Here is a 22,333-nt window from a genome sequence, read left to right as displayed (position 1 = left end):
CCGCCACCCTCGGCATATGGGGCCGGCGCCCTACTCACTGAGCCACAGGCACCACCCTATTTTTGCCTCTGTTAATATGGTGGATAACGTTTATGGACTTGCGTATGTTAAACCAGCCTTGCATCCCTGGGATGAAACCTACTTGATCATGATGTATGACTTTTTTGATGATAAGCTGTAATCTATTGGCTAGGATTTTGTTGAGAATTGTTGCGTCTATGTTCATGAGTGAGATTGGTCTGAAATTCTCCTTTTTGTTTGGGTCTTTTCCTGATTTTGGTATCAGGGTGATGTTTGCTTCATAGAATGTGTTGGGGAAGATTCCTTCTTCCTCAGTTTTTTGGAATAATTTCTGCAGTACAGGAATAAGCTCTTCCTTGAAGGTTTGATAGAATTCTGGAGTGAAGCCATCTGGACCAGGGCATGTTTTGGTTGGAAGATTTTTTATTGTTTCTTTAATATCAGTGCTTGAAATTGGTCTGTTCAGGAGTTCTATTTCTTCCTGGCTAAGTCTAGGGAGAGGGTGTGATTCCAAATATTGATCCATTTCCTTCACATTGTCAAATTTCTGGGCATAGAGTTTCTGGTAGTATTCAGAGATGATCTCTTGTATCTCTGTGGGATCAGTTGTTATTTCCCCTTTATCATTTCTGATTGAGGTTACTAGAGATTTTACTTTTCTATTTCTTGTCAGTCTGGCCAATGGTTTATCTATTTTATTAATTTTTTCAAAAAATCAACTCCTTGTTTCATTAATTTTCTGCATGATTCTTTTGTTTTCAATTCATTGATCTCTGATTTTATTTTGGAGATTTCTTTTCTTCTACTGACATTAGGCTTAGATTGTTCTTTTTCCAACTCCGTAAGATGGCTTGTGAGTTTGTTGATGCGCTCTCTTTCTGTTTTTTGAATGTAGGCATCTAAAGCGATGAATTTTCCTCTCAAAACTGCTTTTGCAGTATCCCACAGGTTTTGGTAGCTTGTGTCTTCATTGTTGTTATGCTCAAGGAAGTTGATAATTTCCTGTTTTATTTCTTCCTGCACCCATCTGTTATTCAACAGAAGATTGTTTAAGTTCCATGTTTTTGTGTGGGGTTGAATGTTTTCGTTAGAGTTGAGTTCCATCTTTAGTGCCTTATGGTCTGAGAAGATACAAGGTAAAATTTCAATTCTTTTGATTCTGTTGATATTTGTTCTGTGTCCCAGGATGTGATCAATTTTGGAGAATGTTCCATGGGGTGATGAGAAGAACGTGTATTCTTTATCTTTGGGGTGGAGTGTTCTATATGCGTCTATCAAGCACAGTTGTTCTAGGGTCTCATTTAAATCTCTTATATCTTTGTTTAATTTCTGTTTAGAGGATCCGTCCAGCTCTGTAAGAGGAGTGTTAAAGTCCCCTGTTATTATGGTATTATCGGATATCATATTGCTCAGACTGAGTAAGGTCTGTTTCAAGAATCTGGGAGCATTTAAATTGGGTGCATAAATATTTAGAATTGAAATGTCTTCTTGTTGTATTTTTCCCTTGACCAATATAAAGTGACCATCTTTGTCTTTTTTGACTTTAGTTGCTTTAAATCCACATGTATCTGAAAATAAGATCGCAACTCCTCTTTTCTTCTGAATTCCATTTGCCTGAAAAATTGTCTTCCAACCCTTGACTCGGAGCTTTAATTTGTCTTTTGAAGCCAGGTGTGTTTCTTGCAGACAGCAAATGGATGGCTTGTGTTTTTTAATCCAGTCAGCCAATCTATGTCTCTTCAGTGGGGAATTCAAGCCATTAACATTTATTGAGATAATTGATAAGTGTGGTAGCATTCTATTCATTTTATTTTGTGAGAGTCCATTGCTTAGTTTTATCTTTTGCATCAGTGTGGAGGTTAGGTTCTGTCCTTTAATTTCTGAGTTTTTACTTTGCTGCTGATCCATTGTGATCGTCATTGTGTAGAACAGGTTGAAGTATTTCCTGTAGAGCTGGTCTTGTTGTGGTGAATTTCCTCAATGTTTGTATATCCGTAAATGATTTGATATCTCTGTCAATTTTAAAGCTTGGCTTAGCAGGGTACAGAATTCTGGGCTGGAAATTGTTCTGTTTAAGTAGATTAAAGGTAGATGACCATTGTCCTCTTGCTTGGAAAGTTTCATTAGAGAAGTCTGCAGTCACTCTGATGGATTTGCCCCTGTAGGTCAACTGGCGCTTACTTCTGGCAGCTTGCAGAATCTTTTCTTTTGCCTTGACTTTGGACAGGTTCATCACAATGTGTCTTGGAGAAGCTCGGTTAGAGTTGAGGCGACCTGGGGTCCGATATCCCTCTGAAAGCAGTGTGTCAGAATCTTTGGTGATATTTGGGAAATTTTCTTTTATAATATTCTCTAGTATGGCTTCCATTCCTCTGGGGCATTCTTCTTCCCCTTCTGGGATTCCTATAACTCGTATGTTGGAACACTTCATAAGGTCCCATAATTCTCACAGTGAACATTCTGCTTTCTCTCTCTTCTTTTCTGCCTCTTTTACTAACTGAGTTATCTGAAGAATTTTGTCTTCTACCTCCGAAATTCTTTCTTCTGCATGGTCTAACCTGTTGCTGATACTTTCCATTGCATCTTTAAGTTCCCTAATTGACTGCTTCAGTTCCTTCAGCTCTGCTATATCCTTTCTATATTCTTCATATAGTTCATCTCTTATTTGATTCTGTTTTTGGATTTCCTTTTGGTTATTTTCCACTTTATTAGCAGTTTCCTTCATTGTTTCCATCATTTCCTTCATTGTTTTCATCATGTGTATTCTAAATTCCCTTTCTGTCATTCCTAACATTTCTTTATAGGTGGAATCCTCTGCAGTAGTTACCTCATGGTCCCTTGGATGGGTTGTTCTGGACTGGTTCTTCATGTTGCCTGGAGTTTTCTGCTGATTCTTCCTCATGGGTGATTTCTTTTATCTGTTTCCTTGCCCTAATTTTCCTTTCACTTCCTCTTGCTTTTTAAGTTCCCGTGCCTGTAGACTAAGGTTTTGATGAGTCCTTTTGGTATAGGAACAGAAGGATGAGAAGGTTGAAAAGCAAGAAGGGATGAAAGAAAGAAGGAAAGAACGAAAAGAAAATAGAGAAAGGAGAGGGGGTGGGTAAAAGGAATATTGACAAAAAGAAGAGAGGCACAGAAAGAGGGAGACAGAGCAATATAGGTGTACAGTAGGGTACTTTGACACAACCTTAAAACACCCCAACCTCTGGGGGTGCCCAGTTGGGTGGTTCCCTTGAGGTCAGCAACTCTTTGCTAACCTGATTAGACACAAAACCCCACCTCCACCAAGTAAAGAGGAAAGACAAAAATGGTATAATTCAAACCAAAGCAAGCAAACAGAAAACTTTACAGGATAAAATTGTGAAAAACCAAATAATAGGGGTAGAAACACTAGCAAAAATGAAGTTCTAGTTATTGAAAAAGACAGCAATGGGAAATTGTATTTATACTAGAAAACTGGAGAAAGAAAAGAAAAAATCTGTACGGAAAACATTGAAATTAAAAAACAAAACAACAACAACATCAAAATAAACAAAAAACAAACAAAACAAAACAAACAAACAAAAAAATCCAAAAAGAAAACAGTAAATATATCTTGTTGAATATTGTCTGGGCAACAGGTGGTCTTCTGGGGTATGAGATGCTAATTATAATGCTGATACAACTGGAGGCCTCCGCTGATTTCTCAACCCCCACAGGGTAGACACCCTAAGTCTCTCTTCAGCCCTCTTAAAAGGCACTTTAAGCTTCTAAACTTGCTAAGCAGAAGTTTTCCCAGGAAAGTGCTTGTCGCTGGAATCACTGGTGAAGCAGCTATCCACTTACCCAGTGTGCCAAAACCAGTCTCACACTGCCCCTGAGGGTTAGGGCTGTAAGGCAGCTCAGACCCCATTCTTTAGGCTGCTCAGTCACTAGGTTACTAAGTCCCACCCGATCCTTGCTCTGCAACCCCTAGGGCAGGCCTTGTTGGAGCAGTTCTCTCACAATGGCTCCCTGCGGCCCACAGCCAAACACTATTAGCTCCATCCATCTGGCTCAGCGGCTCAGTCTGGGGTCCCAGACAACGCCCAAAGTTCTCCACACTCCTGCTCAATCTCTCTCCAAGGCAGTTCAACTGAGTGCCAAAAACACCAAAACAGTTCATAGGTAAGGCCTTTCTGGTTTGCAGTCTCACTGCTACTGCACTTACAGCTGTCGGGGGGATTAGACCGATTGAACACACGCAGTTATATGCAAGTTTTCCACTGTTTTTGTCCTCCTCTTGGGGTCCAGAAGTCTCTGGCTGACTCCCTGTATCCTCAAAGGGATGATTATAGGCAGATCCCACCAGCCAGAGATGCCCAGAGTCATCTCCTCAGACTCACTGTGCCCAGATGCAAGGAAGCTGTTACTCGGCCGCCATCTTGTTCTCCACCCCGTCAGTAGCTCTTATAGGTCCTTTTTACCACCGATGAGTGGAACCACATTGTGGCTGAGGCCAGGAAGGCCGTTGAGGGTCCGGATGGGAACCCCACTACCAATCAGGCTCTCATAGATGCAAACTCCCCCCTCACGCATCCTGAGAGGAATTTTAATACAGGAACAGGTCAGGTGAGACTCCAAGCCTACCACCAGACTCTAATGAGGGGTCTCTGTAAAGTGGCTAGAAAGCCGACTAATTTGGCCAAGGTAAGTAATGTGCAGCAGGAAAAGACAGAACCCCCCACAGCTTTCTTAGAAAGAATCATGGAGGCATTCCGCATGCACACTTTCCTAGATTCTGAAACTGTAGAGAATAGAGCAGCAGTTGTCATGTTCTTCATTAACCAGTGAGCTCCAGACATTAAATGTAAGTTGCAGAGAATAGATAGACTGGGCAAGAAGTCCTTACAGGACCTCTTAGAAGTTGCTGAAAAAGTCTATAACAACCCCCGAGGAAAAGCAAACGAAGGCAGCTAGAAGACAGACCCAGGAATTGGCCAGGATCCTCCTAGCCTCCACGGCTGCGACTCCAGACAAAAAAGAAAGGCGACTGCGCTGACTGGTGGCAGGAGGTAAGGAGGGCTCCGCAGGTGGGGAAAGACTCTGTCTCCAGAAGGACCACTGCACCTATTGTAAGGAACATGGACACTGGGCTCGTGAGTGCCCCAAGAAACAGACCCCCAGACCTTCAGTGCCAGTCTTAGAGCTAAATGGGCTCGAAGGATAGGGAGGTCAGGGCTTATCACCCCTCCCTAAGCCCCAGGTAACTCTCAGAGTGGAGGGGACCCCAATAAATTTCCTAGTGGATACTGGGGCCCAGCACTCTGTCCTGACCCAGGACCACGGCCCTATGGATACCTGGAAATCATGGGTCCAGGGAGCCACAGGCATCAAACAATATTCATGGACTACCCAAAGAACTGTGGACTTAGGCATGGGCTGGTATCCCACGTGTTCATGGTTATCCCAGACTGCCCCTACCCCCTCCTTGGGCGAGACCTCCTAACTAAAGTAGGGGCTCGTATCATCTTCAAAGATGAAGGACCCCTTGTCACAGATCAGTATGGGAGTCCCATACAAATACTCACCTTACAACTTGAAAATGAGTACAGACTGCACCAGCAGCAGCCTAAGAGCAATCAGCCAACAGATATCACTGTATGGCTGAAAACCTACCCACTTACCTGGACTGAGACTGGAGGAGTGGGGCTAGCTGCCCACCGACCACTGGTCATCGTAGAGTTCAAGCCAATGGCTGAACCTGTACAAGTACAGCAATATCCCATGTCTCAAGAAGCCCGGTGGGGTATCACGCCTCACATCCGGAGACTTTTTAAGAGCGGGATACTAAGGCGCTGTCAATCTGCATGGAACACTCCCCTGTTGCCTGTAAAAAAGCCACTAACTAATGACTATAGACCAGTCCAGGACCTAAGAGAGGTCAACAAGCGGGTACTAGACATCCACACCACCGTCCCAAACACTTATACACTATTAAGTGCTCTCACCCCCGATCGAGTATGGTACACTGTTCTTGACTTAAAAGATGCCTTCTTCAGCCTCCCGCTAGACCCCCAGAGCCAGGCAATGTTCGCCTTTGAGTGGAACGATGAAGAGCAAGGGATCCATGGTCAACTTACCTGGACCCGGCTGCTGCAAGGATTCAAGAACTCCCCCACCATCTTCGATGAAGCTTTACATGAAGACCTGAGTGAGTACCAGCAGCAACACCCTCACCTGACTCTTTTACAGTATGTAGATGACATTTTGATCTCAGCCGAGACAAAAGCAGAACACCACCAAGGCACCCAGGACTTGCTTACTGCATTAGAAGCTTTGGGGTATTGGGCCTCTGCCAAGAAGGCTCAGATTTGTCAACAAACTGTGAGTTATGGGGGGTACATCCTTAAAGATGGGCAGCGGTGGCTGTCCCAGGCAAGAAAAGAAACAGTTCTGAAAATCCCCATCCCCGACCACACAGCAAGGAGTGCGGGAGTTCCTTGGGTCAGCTGGGTTCTGCCATCTGTGGATTCTGGGGTTCACAGAGATAGAAAAGCCCCTCTATGAGGCCACCCAGGACAGCATGTCTTTCCAGTGGAGCGCAAAACAAGAAAGAGCCTTCCAGGCCCTGAAACGAGCTTTGCTCTTGGCCCCGGCCCTAGGACTCCCAGATATTACCAAGCCCTTTCATCTGTATGTAGAGGAGCACAAAGGCATAGCAAAAGGAGTGCTTGCTCAATCGCTTGGTCCCTGGACCCGACCGGTCGCCTACCTGTCAAAGAAACTAGACCCTGTAGCAGCAGGCTGGCCCCCATGCCTACGCATCATTGCAGCCACTGCGTTGCTGGTTAAGGATGCAGATAAATTGACTTTAGGGCAGGGGCTGTTGATCACGACCCCTCATGCCATTGAGGGAGTCCTCAAACAGCCACCGGATCGATGGATTAGCAATGACTGGCTCGCTCACTACCAGGGCCTTTTACTAAATCCTCCACGAATCTGATTTCTGCCAAAGACCTCTCTCAATCCAGCAACCTTACTGCCAGACCCGGACATAGATGCCCCCCTGCATGACTGTGTTGACATCCTAGCCCAGGTCCACAGCATACGCCAGGGCCTCATGGACCAGCCTCTCCCTGATGCAGAAGCCACTTGGTACACAGATGGGAGCAGCTTCATACAGAATGGATGCAGGTATGCAGGGGCGGCAGTGGTGTCTGAGACTGAGACTATTTGGGCAGAACGTCAGCTCAAAGTGCTGAACTTATAGCCCTAACACAAGCTATGACCTTAGGAAAAGGCCTGAGACTTATCTTTACCGATAGCCAATATGCTTTTGCCACTGCCCACATACATGGGGCAATCTATCAGGAGAGGGCTCCTCACAGCAGAAGGAAAGACTATTAAAAATAAAGAAGAAATACTTAACCTCCTAAACGCCTTATGGCTTCCCCAGAAGCTAGCTATCATCCACTGCCCTAGCCATCAGCAGGGCAATTCCCCTGTGGCCAGAGGCAACCAGCGGGCCGACCAGGTTGCCAAAACTATAGCCACTTCAATTACCCAAGAGTTTCCTACTACCATGTTGCCAGACCCTGGGCCCCCAACACTCCCACTATCTCCAGAGTATACCCCCAGAGGACTTACAATGGATAAAGCAGATCCCACGGGCCCACTCCCCTGGAAAGTACAATGGATGTATGTCACCTGTGATGACAACGTGCTTATGCTGGCAAAACTGGGACAGGAAATCCTCAATAGAATCCACTCCTCCGCCCATCTGGGGTCGCGCAAAATGAAAGACTTGCTGCGCCACGCCAAAATCAAGATACAAAACCAGAATGCCAAACTCGATGAAGTTATAGCTTCATGCAAAGTATGTATTATGACTAACAGTGTATTTAGCCCCCACAATCCAGGGTCTAGCGAGCATGGAACAGAGCCAGGTGTGTACTGGGAAGTGAACTTTACTGAAGTTAAGCCAGGCACAAGCTGATTGGGAGAGACTCATAGCCCTCTACCGCTCAGGACCTGTCCCTGAACTGCATGCTTTCTGATCTGGAGACTTGGTGTATGTGAAATGTCACCCGCAAGAGGCGCTGGAGCCCCGGTGGAAGGGCCCATACACCGTGGTCCTCATCACCCCCACCGCACTCAAGGTTGACAGCATCACCTCCTGGATACATTACACGCATGCTCGCCTAGCCGACCCATTCGCCACCAAAGAGGACTCCACCCCCCCAGTGGAAACTCCACCGGGACACCGACAATCCACTGAAACTCAAGCTGCAGAAATGCCAGGTCCCCTGAGGTTACCCTATGTGTATTACTTACTGACTTGCTCTGCCTTATTGTCTATTTCCCTCACTACAACCCCCATCGTCCCATTCAAGTAACATGGCTAGTTACTCATGCTGGCACAGGAACCATGCTCAACCAAACCTCTGGATTCACCCTAAAGGTACTTGGTTCCCAGAGCTCGTGGTAGACCTCCATGATTTACTAGGCATCACCAAACTCTGGTGTCGTCCTAGAATGACCAAGTGGATTTATATCTGCCCAGGCACCTTCCTGATAAGTGTGGAGGAGCATATTACTATTTCTGTAAGTCATGGGACTGTGTCTCCAATGGGCAAATATGGTGGGATCCCCCCCCCTAGAAAAGTAGACTTGACTGAAGTCAAGCGAAAACATAAATGTCCTCCCATGAAGTCAGGGACCTGTAACCCAGAAGAAAACCCCAGATGTGATAAGCTTAGCATCAACTTCACTGAAAGAGGAAAACAGTCAGTGGAATGGGAACATGGCAAATTGTGGGGTATACAATTGTATGACTCCGCTCAGACAGATCCAGGTGCTGTTTTCCAACTCAGAGTCATATACACCCCAGTTAATGACAGGCCCGCTGCGGTAGGCCCCAACATGGTGCTTAAACCTCCCCCTGTAGCCACACCTAAGTCCCCCGACTCCCCTAGCTCCCCAGGCCAAGCACTCAGCACTCAAGGTTTGATTGTAAACCACACATTTGCACCTACCTTGGATCCTGATCCACTTTGGAAATTGGTTGCTGCTACGTGCCAGGTTTTAAACACTTCCAGACCAGACCTTACTAAGTCTTGTTGGTTGTGTGTAGAAGCTAAACCCCACTATTATGAGGGAATTGCCCTAATAAGTAAACCTAAAGTCAGCTACCAAGCCAGTGACTGCCGCTGGCACCAGGCCGCGAGTCACCTTACAGTCCATTCCAGGACAAGGAACCTGTATAGGTCAAACACCCCCTGCCCATACCAGCATTTATGCAATCAAACTTTCTTCTGGGATGGAACAGGTATGTGATTCCCACCAACAATTCCTGGTGGGCTTGCTCTACAGGAGTCACCCCGTGCTTACATGGGGCAGTTCTTAACCTAACCCAAGATTTTTGTGTATTAGTACAGCTCATCCCCAAGCTGCTCTATCACTTGGAAGAAGATCTGTACCAAGCATATGAGCCAGTTATGAGTACAATTAATAGAATTAAAAGAGAACCGGTCACTGCAATAACTCTAGCCATGCTCATGGGACTTAGCATAGCAGGAATCTCATCTTTAGTTCTCCAAGATAAAAACTATGGTGCCTTGCGTGCTGCAATACACTTAGACATAGAAAGAATTGAAAATTCCATCTCCCACCTTCAAGAATCTCTAACTTCCCTCTCTGAAGTAGTGCTCCAAAACAGGCGGGGGCTGGACTTACTGTTCCTTCAGCAAGGTGGATTGTGCACAGCCTTAAAAGAAGAATGCTGTTTTTACGCTGATCACTCAGGAGTAGTTAAGCAGTCAATGGAATTAGTAAGGGAAGGTCTGCGTAAAAGGAAACTTGAACAGGAATAGTCCCAGAGCTGGTATGAATCTGTGTTCAGCAAATCCCCCTGGCTCACAACCTTAATTTCGACTATAGCAGGCCCACTTGTAATCCTATTACTACTGTTAACTTTTGGTCCCTGCATAATTAACAAGTTACTAGACCCTCATCCGATCCAGAATCAATGCGGTTCAAATAATGGTTTTATGGGCACAGTATACTCCCCTCACCTCTGGATTCACTGGCATTGACATAGAGCTAGGGCCCGTAAAACCTGCTGAAGACCCATGATCGGATCTTCTATGCACTAGAAAAGGGGGGAATGAAAGGACTAAGCTAACTCCATTTTGTTAAAACTAACTCCATTTTGTCTCACAGCCTTCACTGACCCCACTTTGCCCCACAACCTTCAATTTGCAGCTGCATACCAAAGGTGATAGGCAACCTGTTTGCATACCAAAGGTGATAGGCAACCTGCTTCCTCCCCCACCCCCCCCCACCCGGCTCCAGTATGTCTGCTCCCAGCAGTAGTAGTAAATACTTCCTCAGGCTAATTAGCCCAGATCAAACATTGTCCAGTTCCCTAAACCCCTATCAGCTCTCCCCAGCAGTGTGCCCAACTCCCCCTCCCTTTTTCCTTTCTGTGTCCTTAAAACTGCTCTTCCCTCTGTGGTCGGGGCTTCTCTGCTCTCCTGCTGCGTCAGGAACGGAGAAGACCAAGCCTGAGCTTGTGAATAAACTACCTCTTGCTTTTGCATCAGACTTGGTCTTTGGGTGATTTATGAGGGGTACCCTGCGACCTGGGCACAACATTACATGTGAAACTTAGTAAATGTAGAATATAAATGTCTTAAAACAATAACTAAGAAAATTCCATGAAGGCTATGTTAATCAGTTTGATGAAAATATTTCAAATTGTATATAAAACCAGCACATTGTACCCCATGACTGCATTATTGTACACAGCTATGATTTAATTTAAAAAAAAAAAAAAAGCATTTTAGGACTTTGGAAATTGACCAATGGCATACAACAAATTGAGAAGCATCTATTCAAGAAAACCTACTGTATCTCAATAAAAAACAGTGAAAGTCTGTTAACCTAGAGCTGCTTCCAATTTCAACCCTTAGATCTATCTATATGGCCTGGAAGTTCTACCACAGTGAGGCAGTCTGTGAGCACTGGCAACCCTACTGCCTGAGGGGAGATGACTTGATTTGGAGAAAAGCATGGAAAAATCCCATGCCAAGGGCATTGGCAGAAACAAAATACCCAGATCCATTATGGCTGACCACTAAAAGTTATACTGAGCCAATAGTGCCCCCTAGGTGGGCTTAAAAATAAAAACAAAAATGGAAGGCAAAAAAAAGCTGAGCAGGACTTCATAGAGTTAGCCCCAGCAATTTAGTAAAAAAACAAAAAGCAACGAAAATAAACACCAGAGTAGGGGAAATCAGAATCCAGAGTTGCAACAATATAGTAGTATCTAAAATGTCCCTTTTTCAACATAAAAAAACATGCAAGGAAACAGGAAAGAGTGACTCAAACACAAGGGAGGGAAATAGTACCCTGTTTCCCCAAAAATAAAACTTATTTTAAGGTGTGCTCCCAAAGATGCGCTAGGTCTTATTTTTAGGGGACGTCTTATCTTTCCTGTAAGTAGGTCTTATTTTCGGAGGATGTCTTATTTTCGGGGAAACAGGGTAGAAATTCCCTCTGGCTGGGCCTGGTATCTCACTCCTATAATCCTAGCACTCTGGGAGTCTGAGACGGTTGGATTATTTGAGCTCGTAAGTTCAAGACCAGTCTAAGCAAAAGTGAGACCTCCATCTCTACTAAAAATAGACAAACTGAGGCAAGAGGATCACTGCAGCCCAAGAGTTTGGGGTTGCTGTGAGCTATGATGCCACGGCCCTATATCCAGGGTGACAGCTTAAAACTGTCTCAAAAAAAAAAAAAAGAAAAGAAAAGAAATTGTCTCTGAGGGGACCTAGAAGCTGGTCTTATCAAAAAAAAAAAGACTTCTAAGTGTTATAAATATGTCCAAAGAATTAAAAGAAACCATCTTTAAAAATAAAAGAAAATTCAGGTAGCACCTGTGGCTCAGTGGGTAGGGCACTGGCCCTACATACTGAAGGTGGAAGGTTCAAACCCAGCCCCAGTCAAATTGCAACAAAAAATAGCTGGGCATTGTGGTGGATGCCTGCAATCCCAGCTACTCGGGAGGCTGAAGCAAGAGAATTGCCTAAACCCAGGAAGTTGGAGGTTGCTATGAACTGTGATGCCATGGCACTCTACTGAGGGCGGGGGGGCGGGGGGAATAAATAAATAAAAAGAAAAGAAAATTGGCCAGGTAAGGTGGATCATGCCTATAATGGTAGCCCTTTAGGAGGTGGGAAGGCTGAGGTGGGAAGATTGCTTAAGCTCAGGAATTATAGGCCAGTCTAAGCAAGAGTGAGACTCCATCTCTACAAAAGACAGAAAAATTAGCTGGGCATGGTGGCCAGCACCTGTGTTCTCAGCTGCTCAGGAGGCTGAGGCAGGAGGATCATTTAAGGCCCAGAGTTCGAGGTTGCAGTAAACTATGACGATGCCACTGCACTCTAGTCTGGACAATAGAGTGAGATTATGTCTCAAAAAATAAATAAATAAAAATAAAAGGAAAATATCATGACAAATGATGACACTTATCAAATAGAGCATATGAATAAACAGATGAAAATAGAAAAACCAAGTGGAGGGTGGCGCCTGTGGCTCAAGGAGTAGGGCACTGGTCCCATATGCCGGAGGTGGCAGGTTCAAACCCAGCCCCAGCCAAAAACCACAAAAAAAAAAAAAAAAGAAAGAAAAACCAAGTGGAAAATTTGGAGTTAAAAAATGCATTAACTAATATAAAAATTCACAAAAGGGCCCAAAATCAGATTTAAGAGGGAAGAAAATAATCAGCCAACTTTATCCTATATGAATAGAGATCATCTGATCTGAAGAACGGGGAGAAAAAAAGAATGAAGAAAAATGACTAATGCCTCAGAGACTTGTGGTACACTGTCTTAATTTGTTCAAAATACCATAAACTAGGTAGCTTATAAACAATAAAAGTTTCTTTCTTACAGTTCTAGAGACTGAGAAGTCCAAGATCAAGGCAGGTTTGGTGTCTGGTGAGGGCCCGCTTCCTCACAGATAGCTATATTCTCACAGAGTGAGAGGGGTGTGGGATCTTTCTTGGACCTCTTTTATAAGGGCCCTAATCCCACCCATTCTTGACCTATGACCTAATCACCTTGCACCTATACCTCCTAATGGCAGATTTCAACATATGAATTTTGAGGGGACGCAAACACTCAGACCATAGCAGACGTCATGAAGCATACTAATATGCCAAGTATTAGAAGTCCATGGAGAGCATGGAAAGGAGGAAGTCAAAAAAAATATTTGGAGACTTCCAAAATATTTGGAAGTCAAAAAAAATATTTGACACCTGTGGCTCAAAGGAGTGGGGCACCGGCCCCATGTGCCGGAGGTGGTGGGTTCAAACCGGCCCCAGCCAAAAACTGCAAATATATATACATATATTTGGAGAAATAATGGCCCAATCACTTCAAATTTATTTTTATTTATTTATGTATTTTTTTGAGACAGAGCCTCAAGCTGTTGCCCTGGGTAGAGTGCCGTTGCATCACAGCTCACAGCAACCTTCAACTCCTGGGCTCAAGCAATTCTCCTGCCTCTGCCTCCCAAGCAGCTGGGACTACATGCGCCCACCACAACGCCAGGCTATTTTTTGGTTGCAGCCGTCATTGTTGTTGGGCGGCCTGGGCTGGGCCACCAGCTCAGGAGTATGTGGCTGGCGCCTTAGCCGCTTGAGCCACAGGCACCGAGCCATCACTTCAAATTTAATGAAAAATATTAATCTACATATCTAAAAAGCTCAGTGAACTCTAAGTAGAATAAACACCAAAAAAATCTATACCTGGATTTTTGTCATAGTTACACTATTGGTTGAAAGCCAAAGTGACAATCTTTAAAGCAGAAAGAAAAAAATTACTCATTATGATCAAAGGAGACTCATCAAGTACAAAGAAACCACAGTAAATTTAACAGCTCACTTCTTATCATAAATAGTGGAGGTCAGAAGACAATGGAATAATATATTTCAAGTAGTGAAACAAAGTGTTAATCAAGAATTCTATACCTAGCAAAACTATTCTCCAAATAATGAAGGTAAGAAATGAAATATACAGATGGAAAATAAGCATATGAAAAGATGCTGCGTATCATCTGTTATTAGGGAACTGCAAATTACAACAATGGGATACTGTTCCACAGCTATTAAAATAGCTAAAAGCCAAAAAAACCTGATGAACTGACAAGACCAAATGCTGGCAAGGATGTGGAACTACAGGAAGTTTTGTTCACTGATGATATGAATGAAAAATGGTAAAGCTGGCTCGGTGTCCATAGCACAGTGGTTACCGCATCAGGCACGTACACCGAGGCTGGAAGGTTCAAACCTGGCCTGGGCCAGCTAAACAACAATGACAACTGCAACAAAAAATAGCCAGGCATTGGGGCGGGTGCCTGTAGTCCCAGCTACTTGGGAGGCTGAGGCAAGAGAATCGCTTAAGCCCAAGAGTTTGAGGTTGCTGTGAGCTCTGATGCCACAGCACTCTACTCAGGGCGACATAGTGAGACTCTGTCTCAAAAAAAGAAAAAAAGAAAAGAAAAATGGTAAAGTTATTTTGGAAGACATTTTGGCAATTTCCTACGAAGTTATTTAGTCTTTCATATAATCCAGAAATTGTGCTCCTAGGTGTTTATTTAATTGATTTGAAAACTCATATCCACACAAAAACTTGCAAATTTTTATAGTGTATTCCTAATCACTAAAACCTGGAAACAACCAAGATGTTCTTCAATAGGTGGATAAACAAACATGGCACATCTGTACAATGGAATATTATTTAGCAAGAAAAAAAGAACTTTTTTTTGGAAACAGAGTCTTACTGTCTCCCTGGGTAGAGTGCTATGGCATTATAGCTCACAGCAACCTCAAGCTTCTGGGCTACAGCGATCAATCCTTTTACCTCAGCCTCTCAAGTAGCTGGGACTACAGGGATCTGCCGTGACATCTACCTGTTTTTTTCGATTTTCTTTTTTAGAGACAGAGTCTCACTTTATCTCCCTCACTGGAGTGCTGTGATGTCACAGCTCACAGCAACCTCCAACTCCTGGGCTTAGGCAATTCTCTTGCTTTAGCTTCCTGAGTAGCTGGGACTACAGGCGCCCACCACGATGCCCGGCTATTTTTTGTTGCAGTTTGGCCAGGGCCAGCTTCAATCCTGCCACCCTCAGTATATGGGGCCGCCCAGTTTTTCTTTTTTCAGTAGAGGTCTTGCTCTTGCTCAGGTTGGTCCTGAACTCCTGACCTCCAGCAATCCACCTGTCTTGGCCTCCCAAAGTGTTGTATTACAGACATGAGCCACCACCCATCAAAAAAAAAAAAAAAGAACTATTAAACCACAAAAAGAAATGGAAGAACCTTAAATGTATATTGCTAAGTGATAGAAACTAGTCTGAAGGGGGGCCCCTGTGACTCAGTGAGTAGGGCACCAGCCCCATATGCCAAGGGTGGCAGGTTCTAACCCAGCCCCGACCAAACTGCAACAAAAAATAGCTGGGCGTTGTGGCGGGTGCCTATAGTCCCAGCTACTTGGGAGGCTGAGGCAAGAGAATCACCTAAGCCCAAGAGCTGGAGGTTGCTGTGAGCTGTGATGCTGCAGCACTTTACCAAGGGCAACAAATGAGACTCTGTCAAAGAAAGAAAGAGAGAGAGAGAGAAAGAAAGAAAGAAAGAAACTAGTCTGAAAAACTACATACTTCCAATTATGACATTCTGAAAAAAACTATAGAGACATGAAAAGATCAGTAGTTGCCATGTGCTCAGAAAGAGAGGGGAAGAATGAATAGGAGGAAAACAGGGATTTTAAGATGGACAAACTATTCTGTATGATACCTTAATTGTGGGTACACAACAATATGCATTTATCAAAGAGAGAATTCTACAGCACAAAGAATGAACCTTAAATGTATGCACATTTTAAGAAATAATCATTTTGGCAGTGCCCATAGCTCAGTTGATAGGGGGCCGGCCACATACACCCAGGCTGGTGGGTTTGAACCTGGCCTGGGCCAGCTAAACAACAATGACAACTGCAACAAAAAAATAGCTGAGCACTGTGGCGGGCGCCTGTAGTCCCAGCTGCTTGGGAGGCTGAGGCAAGAGAATCGCTTAAGCCCAAAAGTTTGAGGTTGCTGTGAGCTATGATGTCACAGCAGTCTACGGAGGGCAACATAGTGAGACTCTGTCTCGAAAAAAATAATCATCTAGAAGTCAAGGTATTTCAGGAAGAAATGCACACTGTGACAAGAGACTGTTACCAGCAACCTATCATACAATCTCAGTGAAGGGATGGAGTGGAGGGAAGTTACCTAAGTAACTCTGGAATTGAATGAAGACTATAAAACTATTTTTTTGATTTGTACTTTTTACATTTTTATTTCTTTTTAATTTTTAATTTTTTTTTTGTTTGTTTTAGAGACAAGGTGTTACTCTGTTATCCAGGCTGGAGAGCAACTGCAAGATCGTAGCTCCCTGTAGCCTCAAATTCCTGAGCTCAAGCAATTCTCCTGTCTCAGCCTCCCAAAGTGCAGGGATTACAGATCTGAGCCTCCAGGCCTGGCTGAGTCTAAAAAACTAAGGGCAAAAGGAACAGCCCATAAGCACTATACTGTAGTTGATAATTTCTCAGGGGGGTAGGGATTAATAATTCTGACACTGCTATATATCTAGACTGGAATTGAATAATCAGGTAAATAGATGGCAGATAGTGGAAACTAGGTTTCCTGCTATTTGGGCATTTACAGATAAGCAAAGGGATGAAGCTAGGATGGTCCATGTGGCAATGGATGACAGAGACATAATAGAGACTTCCGTTTGGCTGAATACAGTTGCAGATGGTTATGTACAGAAATATTTACAGGTATGTGTATATTCATGGATTAGTACATGTATGGATATTTCTTTGCTCTGTCAGCTGAGAAGGTGACTCGCCTGAGCGACAGCGAGACCCCGACTCATGAAAAAAATGGAAAAACCCAGCCGGGCGCCTGTAATCCCAGCGGCTTCCGGAGGCTGAGGCAGCGGGGTGCCAAGCCCCAATCTGAGGTTGCGGTGAGCTACCACGCCCACTGCACTCTGCTCAGGGGCATAGGGTGGGACCCTGTCTCAACAAAAAAAAAAAAAAAAAAAAAGAATGAAAACCACGGGTGGCGCCTGTGGCTCAGTGAGTGGGGCGCCGGCCCCATATGCCGAGGGTGGTGGGTTCAAACCCAGCCCCGGCCACACTGCAACAAAAAAATAGCCGGGCGTTGTGGCGGGCGCCTGTAGTCCCAGCTGCTCGGGAGGCTGAGGCAGGAGAATCGCGTAAACCCATGAGTTAGAGGTTGCTGTGAGCTGTGTGATGCCACGGCACTCTACCCGAGGGCGGTACAGTGAGACTCTGTCTCTACAAAAAAGAAAGAAAGAAAGAAAACCACAGTAGCAATGAGCATACCCAGCCCTTGGTTTTTAATACTATTCCCCAATAAAGGGAACCAGAAATCCTTGAAGAAATTGGTTGATTGTAGGCTGGGACAGGAAATACACAAGATAAGTCTGAAACATCTTGTAATACAGAAAGTAAGGAAGTGCTAAAAATCCAACCAAACAAAAGCCTATGTTGATAGAAGTATGTCAAAGGGGCAAAGGAAATAATTCAAAGACCTCCCAATGCCCAAAGCTGGAATGATTTAAGCAAGAAAATAAACTAGTACTGTATTATATGTGATAACCCAAAGTATAAAATAAATATTTGTAAGTCCAGTTTGATATAAATAATTGAATAAATTAATTAATATGGGAGAAGAGAAAAGTCTCCCCTGTATTAAATAATAATTTCAAATAATTTATGTCGATGCCCCATTCTAAAGGAAGGACAGCCTAACTCCTCATTCTTTAAGCATGGATTGCATCCTTAGACTTCCTCACAGGGGTGGCCAACCTGCTGTTTATAAGCCATATGGGGATTATGTGACAGCTTTTTGCTTATCTGTGGTGGTGAATATCATAAAAATTATGCACAGACCTTTTTTTTTTTTTTTGGTCATCAGCTTTTGTTAGTGTTTGCATATTTAATGTGTACCCAGGGCATCTCCTTTTTCCAATATGCACAGAGAAGCCAAAATGTTGGACACCCCTGCAAGACTACAGTATAGAAAGAAAGGGAAAGGATAACTTTACAGTGGTAAAACCTGATAAACATTACCTTAGCCAGGTAATGTTATCAATGACAACATCAGGTCATTAATCATTTGATAGTATATAACCTTGATATGATGCGATGAAAATGGCACTTTATGTCTGTGATCTTTCTCCTCAAAACCCATCACACCAGGATTAACATGAGAAAACCATCAGAAGAATTCCAATAGATGGGCATCCTACAACTGGTACTTCTCAGAACTGTCATGGTCAAGAGGTGCCTAAGCAGACACGACTAAATAAATGTAATGTGGTACTCTGGATGGGATTCTGAGGCAGAAAAGGAACTTCAGGTAAAAATAAAGAATTCTAACTAAATTGCAGAATTTAGTTAATAATGTACCAATGTTGTAATTGTAACAAAAGTATATACTAATGGGAGATATTAATAGTAGAGGATTGCCTAGCTGGGGAGCTAAGAAAAAAAATGTAAGAGAAAATTGTGGGCAGATACATGACAACTTTTTCCCCTAGTTTTTCTTTAAGTCTAAAACTGCTCCCAAAAATAAAGAGTCTACTTAAAAATTAGGGTGAAGGCTCAGGCGCTTGTGGCTAAAGCAGCTAAGGCACCAGCCACATACACCTGAGTTGGCGGGTTCGAATCCAGCCCAGGCCCACCAAACAAAAATGACAGCTGCAACCAAAAAATAGCCAGGTGTTGTGGCGGCTGCCTGTAGTCCCAGCTACTTGGGAGGCGGAGGCAGGAGAATCGCTTGAGCCCAGAAGTTGGAAGTTGCTGTGAGCTGTGATGTCACAGTACTCTACCCAGGGCGACAGCTTGAGGCTCTGTCTCAAAAAAAAAAATTAGGGTGAAATAAAGACATTCCCAGATAAATTCTGAGAAAATTTATTGCTAATAGACCTGCCTTATAAGAAATACTAAAGAATAGGAGGCTTGGTACCTGTAGCTCAGCAGCTAGGGCACCAGCCACATACACCAGCGCTAGTGGGTTCAAATCCAGCCTGTGCCTGCCAAACAACAATGACAACTACAACCAAATAAATAGCTGGATGTTGTGGCAGTTGCCTGTAGTCCCAGCTACTTGGGAGGCTGAGGCAAGAGAATCGCTTTAAGCCCAAGAGTTTGAAGTTGCTGTGAGCTGAGATGGCATAGCACTCTACCGAGGGTGACATAATGAGACTCTGTCTCAAAAAAAAAAAAAAAAAAGGATCTTTTTGGAATAAGGGAAAGGTTCTAAAACTGGATAGTGGTGAAAACTCTATAAACTTACTGAAAATCATTTATTGTACACTTTACAAATTATACATCAATAAAGCTATTTTTAGAAAAAAGTCAAACTCCATTTCCAAAGTTATAAAGTATCCTTACTTGTTTTTTTCTTTCGTTTCTTCTTTTCTTCAAGGAGAGCTAAACTAAATCTACTCAGGATCTTGACATTGTTTTCAATAGCTTTTAAGGTCTCTGGTAACATCTCCATTTGCACTATCCGGCGGTGGTATTCATCAGTATCAATTACAGTCATCTCAGACAAAATGGCATCTTGAAGAGAGTAAAACAATTACTTTTATACAGAAAGGTAAATTATTATATAAGCTTCCATATAGTATTATTGGGGAATACAGGTATCTCATACTACCATACTGGGGCTTTTCTCCATAAAGAATTTTAAAACAAAGAGACTTGGAACAGAAAGCTGAATAAGTAATCTTGGACATGAAAACATAAATCAGGGCGGCACCTGTGGCTCAGTGAGTAGGGCGCTGGCCCCATATGCCAAGGGTGGCGGGTTCAAACCCAGCCCCGGCCAAACTGCAACAACAACAACAAAAAAGTAGCCAGGCGTTGTGGCGGGCGCCTGTAGTCCCAGCTGCCTGGGAGGCTGAGGCAAGAGAATTGCGTAAGCCCAAGAGTTAGAGGTTGCTGTGAGCCATGTGACGCCACGGCACTCTACCCGAGGGCCGTACAGTGAGACTCTGTCTCTACAAAAAAAAAAGAAAACATAAATCAGGGTAAAAAGTCTCTATTTGGTTTAGTTCCCTGACTCCAGAGAAGTAAGTATCTAAAATGAGAGTGTATGTTTTAATATTGGGGATCTAAATCCCATTTGATTCCTTTGCTAAGTTATCTAAGTATTTTTTTTTTTTTGGTTTTTGGCCAGGGCTGGGTTTGGACCCGCCACCTCTGGCATGTGGGACTGGCGCCCTACTCCTTGAGCCACAGGGGCCACCCAAGTTATCTAAGTATTTATCATTCTTGTTACCTAAGATTTCTTGCAACAAATTAAATTCCATTTTTTTTGTATTCTCAGCTTATTCATTCTTTTATTCAACCAATGTATACTCTGCCATGTACTCTTCTAGAAGCTGTGGATATAGCATTAAATAAAACAAGTTCCCTGACTTCATACTGCTTACATTCTAGTGAAAAAGAGAGACACAAACTAAAAAGTGAATTATGTTGTATGTCAGATACTAATGCCATAGATAAAAATAAGGAAGGGTAGAGGGTAATGGACAGAGCCAGATGAAAGGGAATAGAAAAAAAAAAAAGAAATGGGATGATCAGAGAAGACCTCATTTTAAAGTCAAATTTAAGGAGGGAATGAACCATAGGACTATCTGGAGGGAAATGTCACAGGCAAGGGAATAGTAAACATAAAGATACTGGCAGGAGAAACATGTTGGCATGCTTGAAAAAAGCCAGGAGGCCAAAATGGCTAGCAGGAAGTGAATAAAAATATACTTTGCTAGCTTTGCGCAGTGGCAGCATCATAGCCAATGAGGTTTATCTAAGGCGCGATTATTGGTAGTTGAAAACTTTTCCCAATACCCCACCGTGACGACTTGGAACATAGTCGGCACTGGCAACTTTTGACGGTCTCTAGGGAGACTGAATACAAATAAATAAATAAAAATATACTTTTCTTTTATTCTTACTAGAACAGAGGACAAGTGTCTGAATAACCTCCTTAGTGTTTTCGTTGTTAGTCTGATTACTCCTGAATTTACATATAGATTCTCTTCTCTACCGTTTTCATCAACTTTATGGTCTTCCCTGAACTACTTCTGGACACTTACTCCATTCTTCCAGCCAGGACAGAATGCGGGCAAGAATCTTTTCTCTAATTTCAGCATTCCTTGCGTAACTAGCCATTTTCTCTAAAAAACTGATTCTCTTTCTTTTCTTATACTCTGTAAGGGAGCTCCTCCTTCCCATGGACACATTAAGATCAACGGCATAGCGAATTATTATATTATTCACATTTTCCATGATCTCCTTCAGCCGCGTATCAATATCCTATAAGAACAGGAAGGGGAAATGTGTTAATAAATCCTCAGTATTCAAAGAATCTTTGGTTACCTCCCTTCCCAGAATGTCAATGATAGAATAAAGCTTTCCAATTAAAGTCTCGCTAATTTTAGCTTTACTGTGAGTCTCAGATTGCTCTCCCTCCCCCCAACCTTTTTTTTTTTTTGAGACAGAGTGCCCCACCATCCCCAACTGAGTTTGCTATTTTTTGCATAGACAGAGTCTCTTGCTCTTTCTCAGGCTGGTCTTAAACACTTGGACTCAAGCAATCCTCCTGCCTCAGCTTTCCAAAGTGCTATCAAATCTTCTCTCTTTAAAAAAAATTCTTGGGCGGCGCCTGTGGCTCAGTCGGTAGGGTGCTGGCCCCATATACCGAGGGTGGCGGGTTCAAACTCAGCCCGGGCCAAACCGCAACCAAAAAATAGCCGGGCGTTGTGGCAGGCGCCTTTAGTCCCAGCTGCCCGGGAGGCTGAGGCAAGAGAATCACTTAAAGCCCAAGAGTTTAAGGTTGCTGTGAGCTGTGACGCCACCGCACTCTACTGAGGGCGACATAGTAACACTCTGTCTAAAAAATAAATAAATAAAAATAAAGTCACAATATTTATGAGCTTCCTCTACTTCCTCCCTAAAATGGTGTAGATACTAAATTCACTGCTGACGTGTATAACATGGAAAATGCTTTGTAAATCACAGCTGCTAGAAAAGGAAAAGAAAAGGAAAGAGAAGAGAAAAGAAAAGAAAAAAGGCAAGTTACTTCTTTTTTTGCTTCCTTACCTGTCCCTAACACCTGGAAAGTAGATATCAGAATATTCCTGAAACCTGGCTTTTATTTAATTATCTCCTTTCCATGAGAATCTTATCAGCTCACTACATTGAAT

General features: G+C 43.4%; 1 protein-coding gene and 1 non-coding gene across 2 annotated transcripts in view; one reads left to right on the top strand and one right to left on the bottom strand.

Moving 5' to 3' along the window:
- Positions 1-22,333, bottom strand: part of FAM186A (family with sequence similarity 186 member A) — a 118,393-nt gene that overhangs the window by 55,984 nt on the left and 40,076 nt on the right. The window contains exons 2-3 of the mRNA XM_053556570.1: positions 21,224-21,443; positions 19,515-19,685 (exon numbers count right to left, since the gene is read on the bottom strand). Coding sequence (XP_053412545.1) covers positions 19,515-19,685; positions 21,224-21,443 — 391 coding nt within the window. The remainder of the gene's footprint in view (positions 1-19,514; positions 19,686-21,223; positions 21,444-22,333) is intronic.
- LOC128563087 (U4 spliceosomal RNA) lies at positions 20,895-21,035 on the top strand. Its single transcript, XR_008373738.1, has one exon. It is a non-coding gene; the product is annotated as a U4 spliceosomal RNA (small nuclear RNA).

This window comes from Nycticebus coucang, chromosome 12, assembly GCF_027406575.1.
Source record: "Nycticebus coucang isolate mNycCou1 chromosome 12, mNycCou1.pri, whole genome shotgun sequence".
NCBI classification, from domain to species: Eukaryota; Metazoa; Chordata; class Mammalia; order Primates; family Lorisidae; genus Nycticebus; species Nycticebus coucang.
Note: the sequence above shows the minus strand (reverse complement) of the source record. Positions and strands in the feature narration are given on the sequence as shown.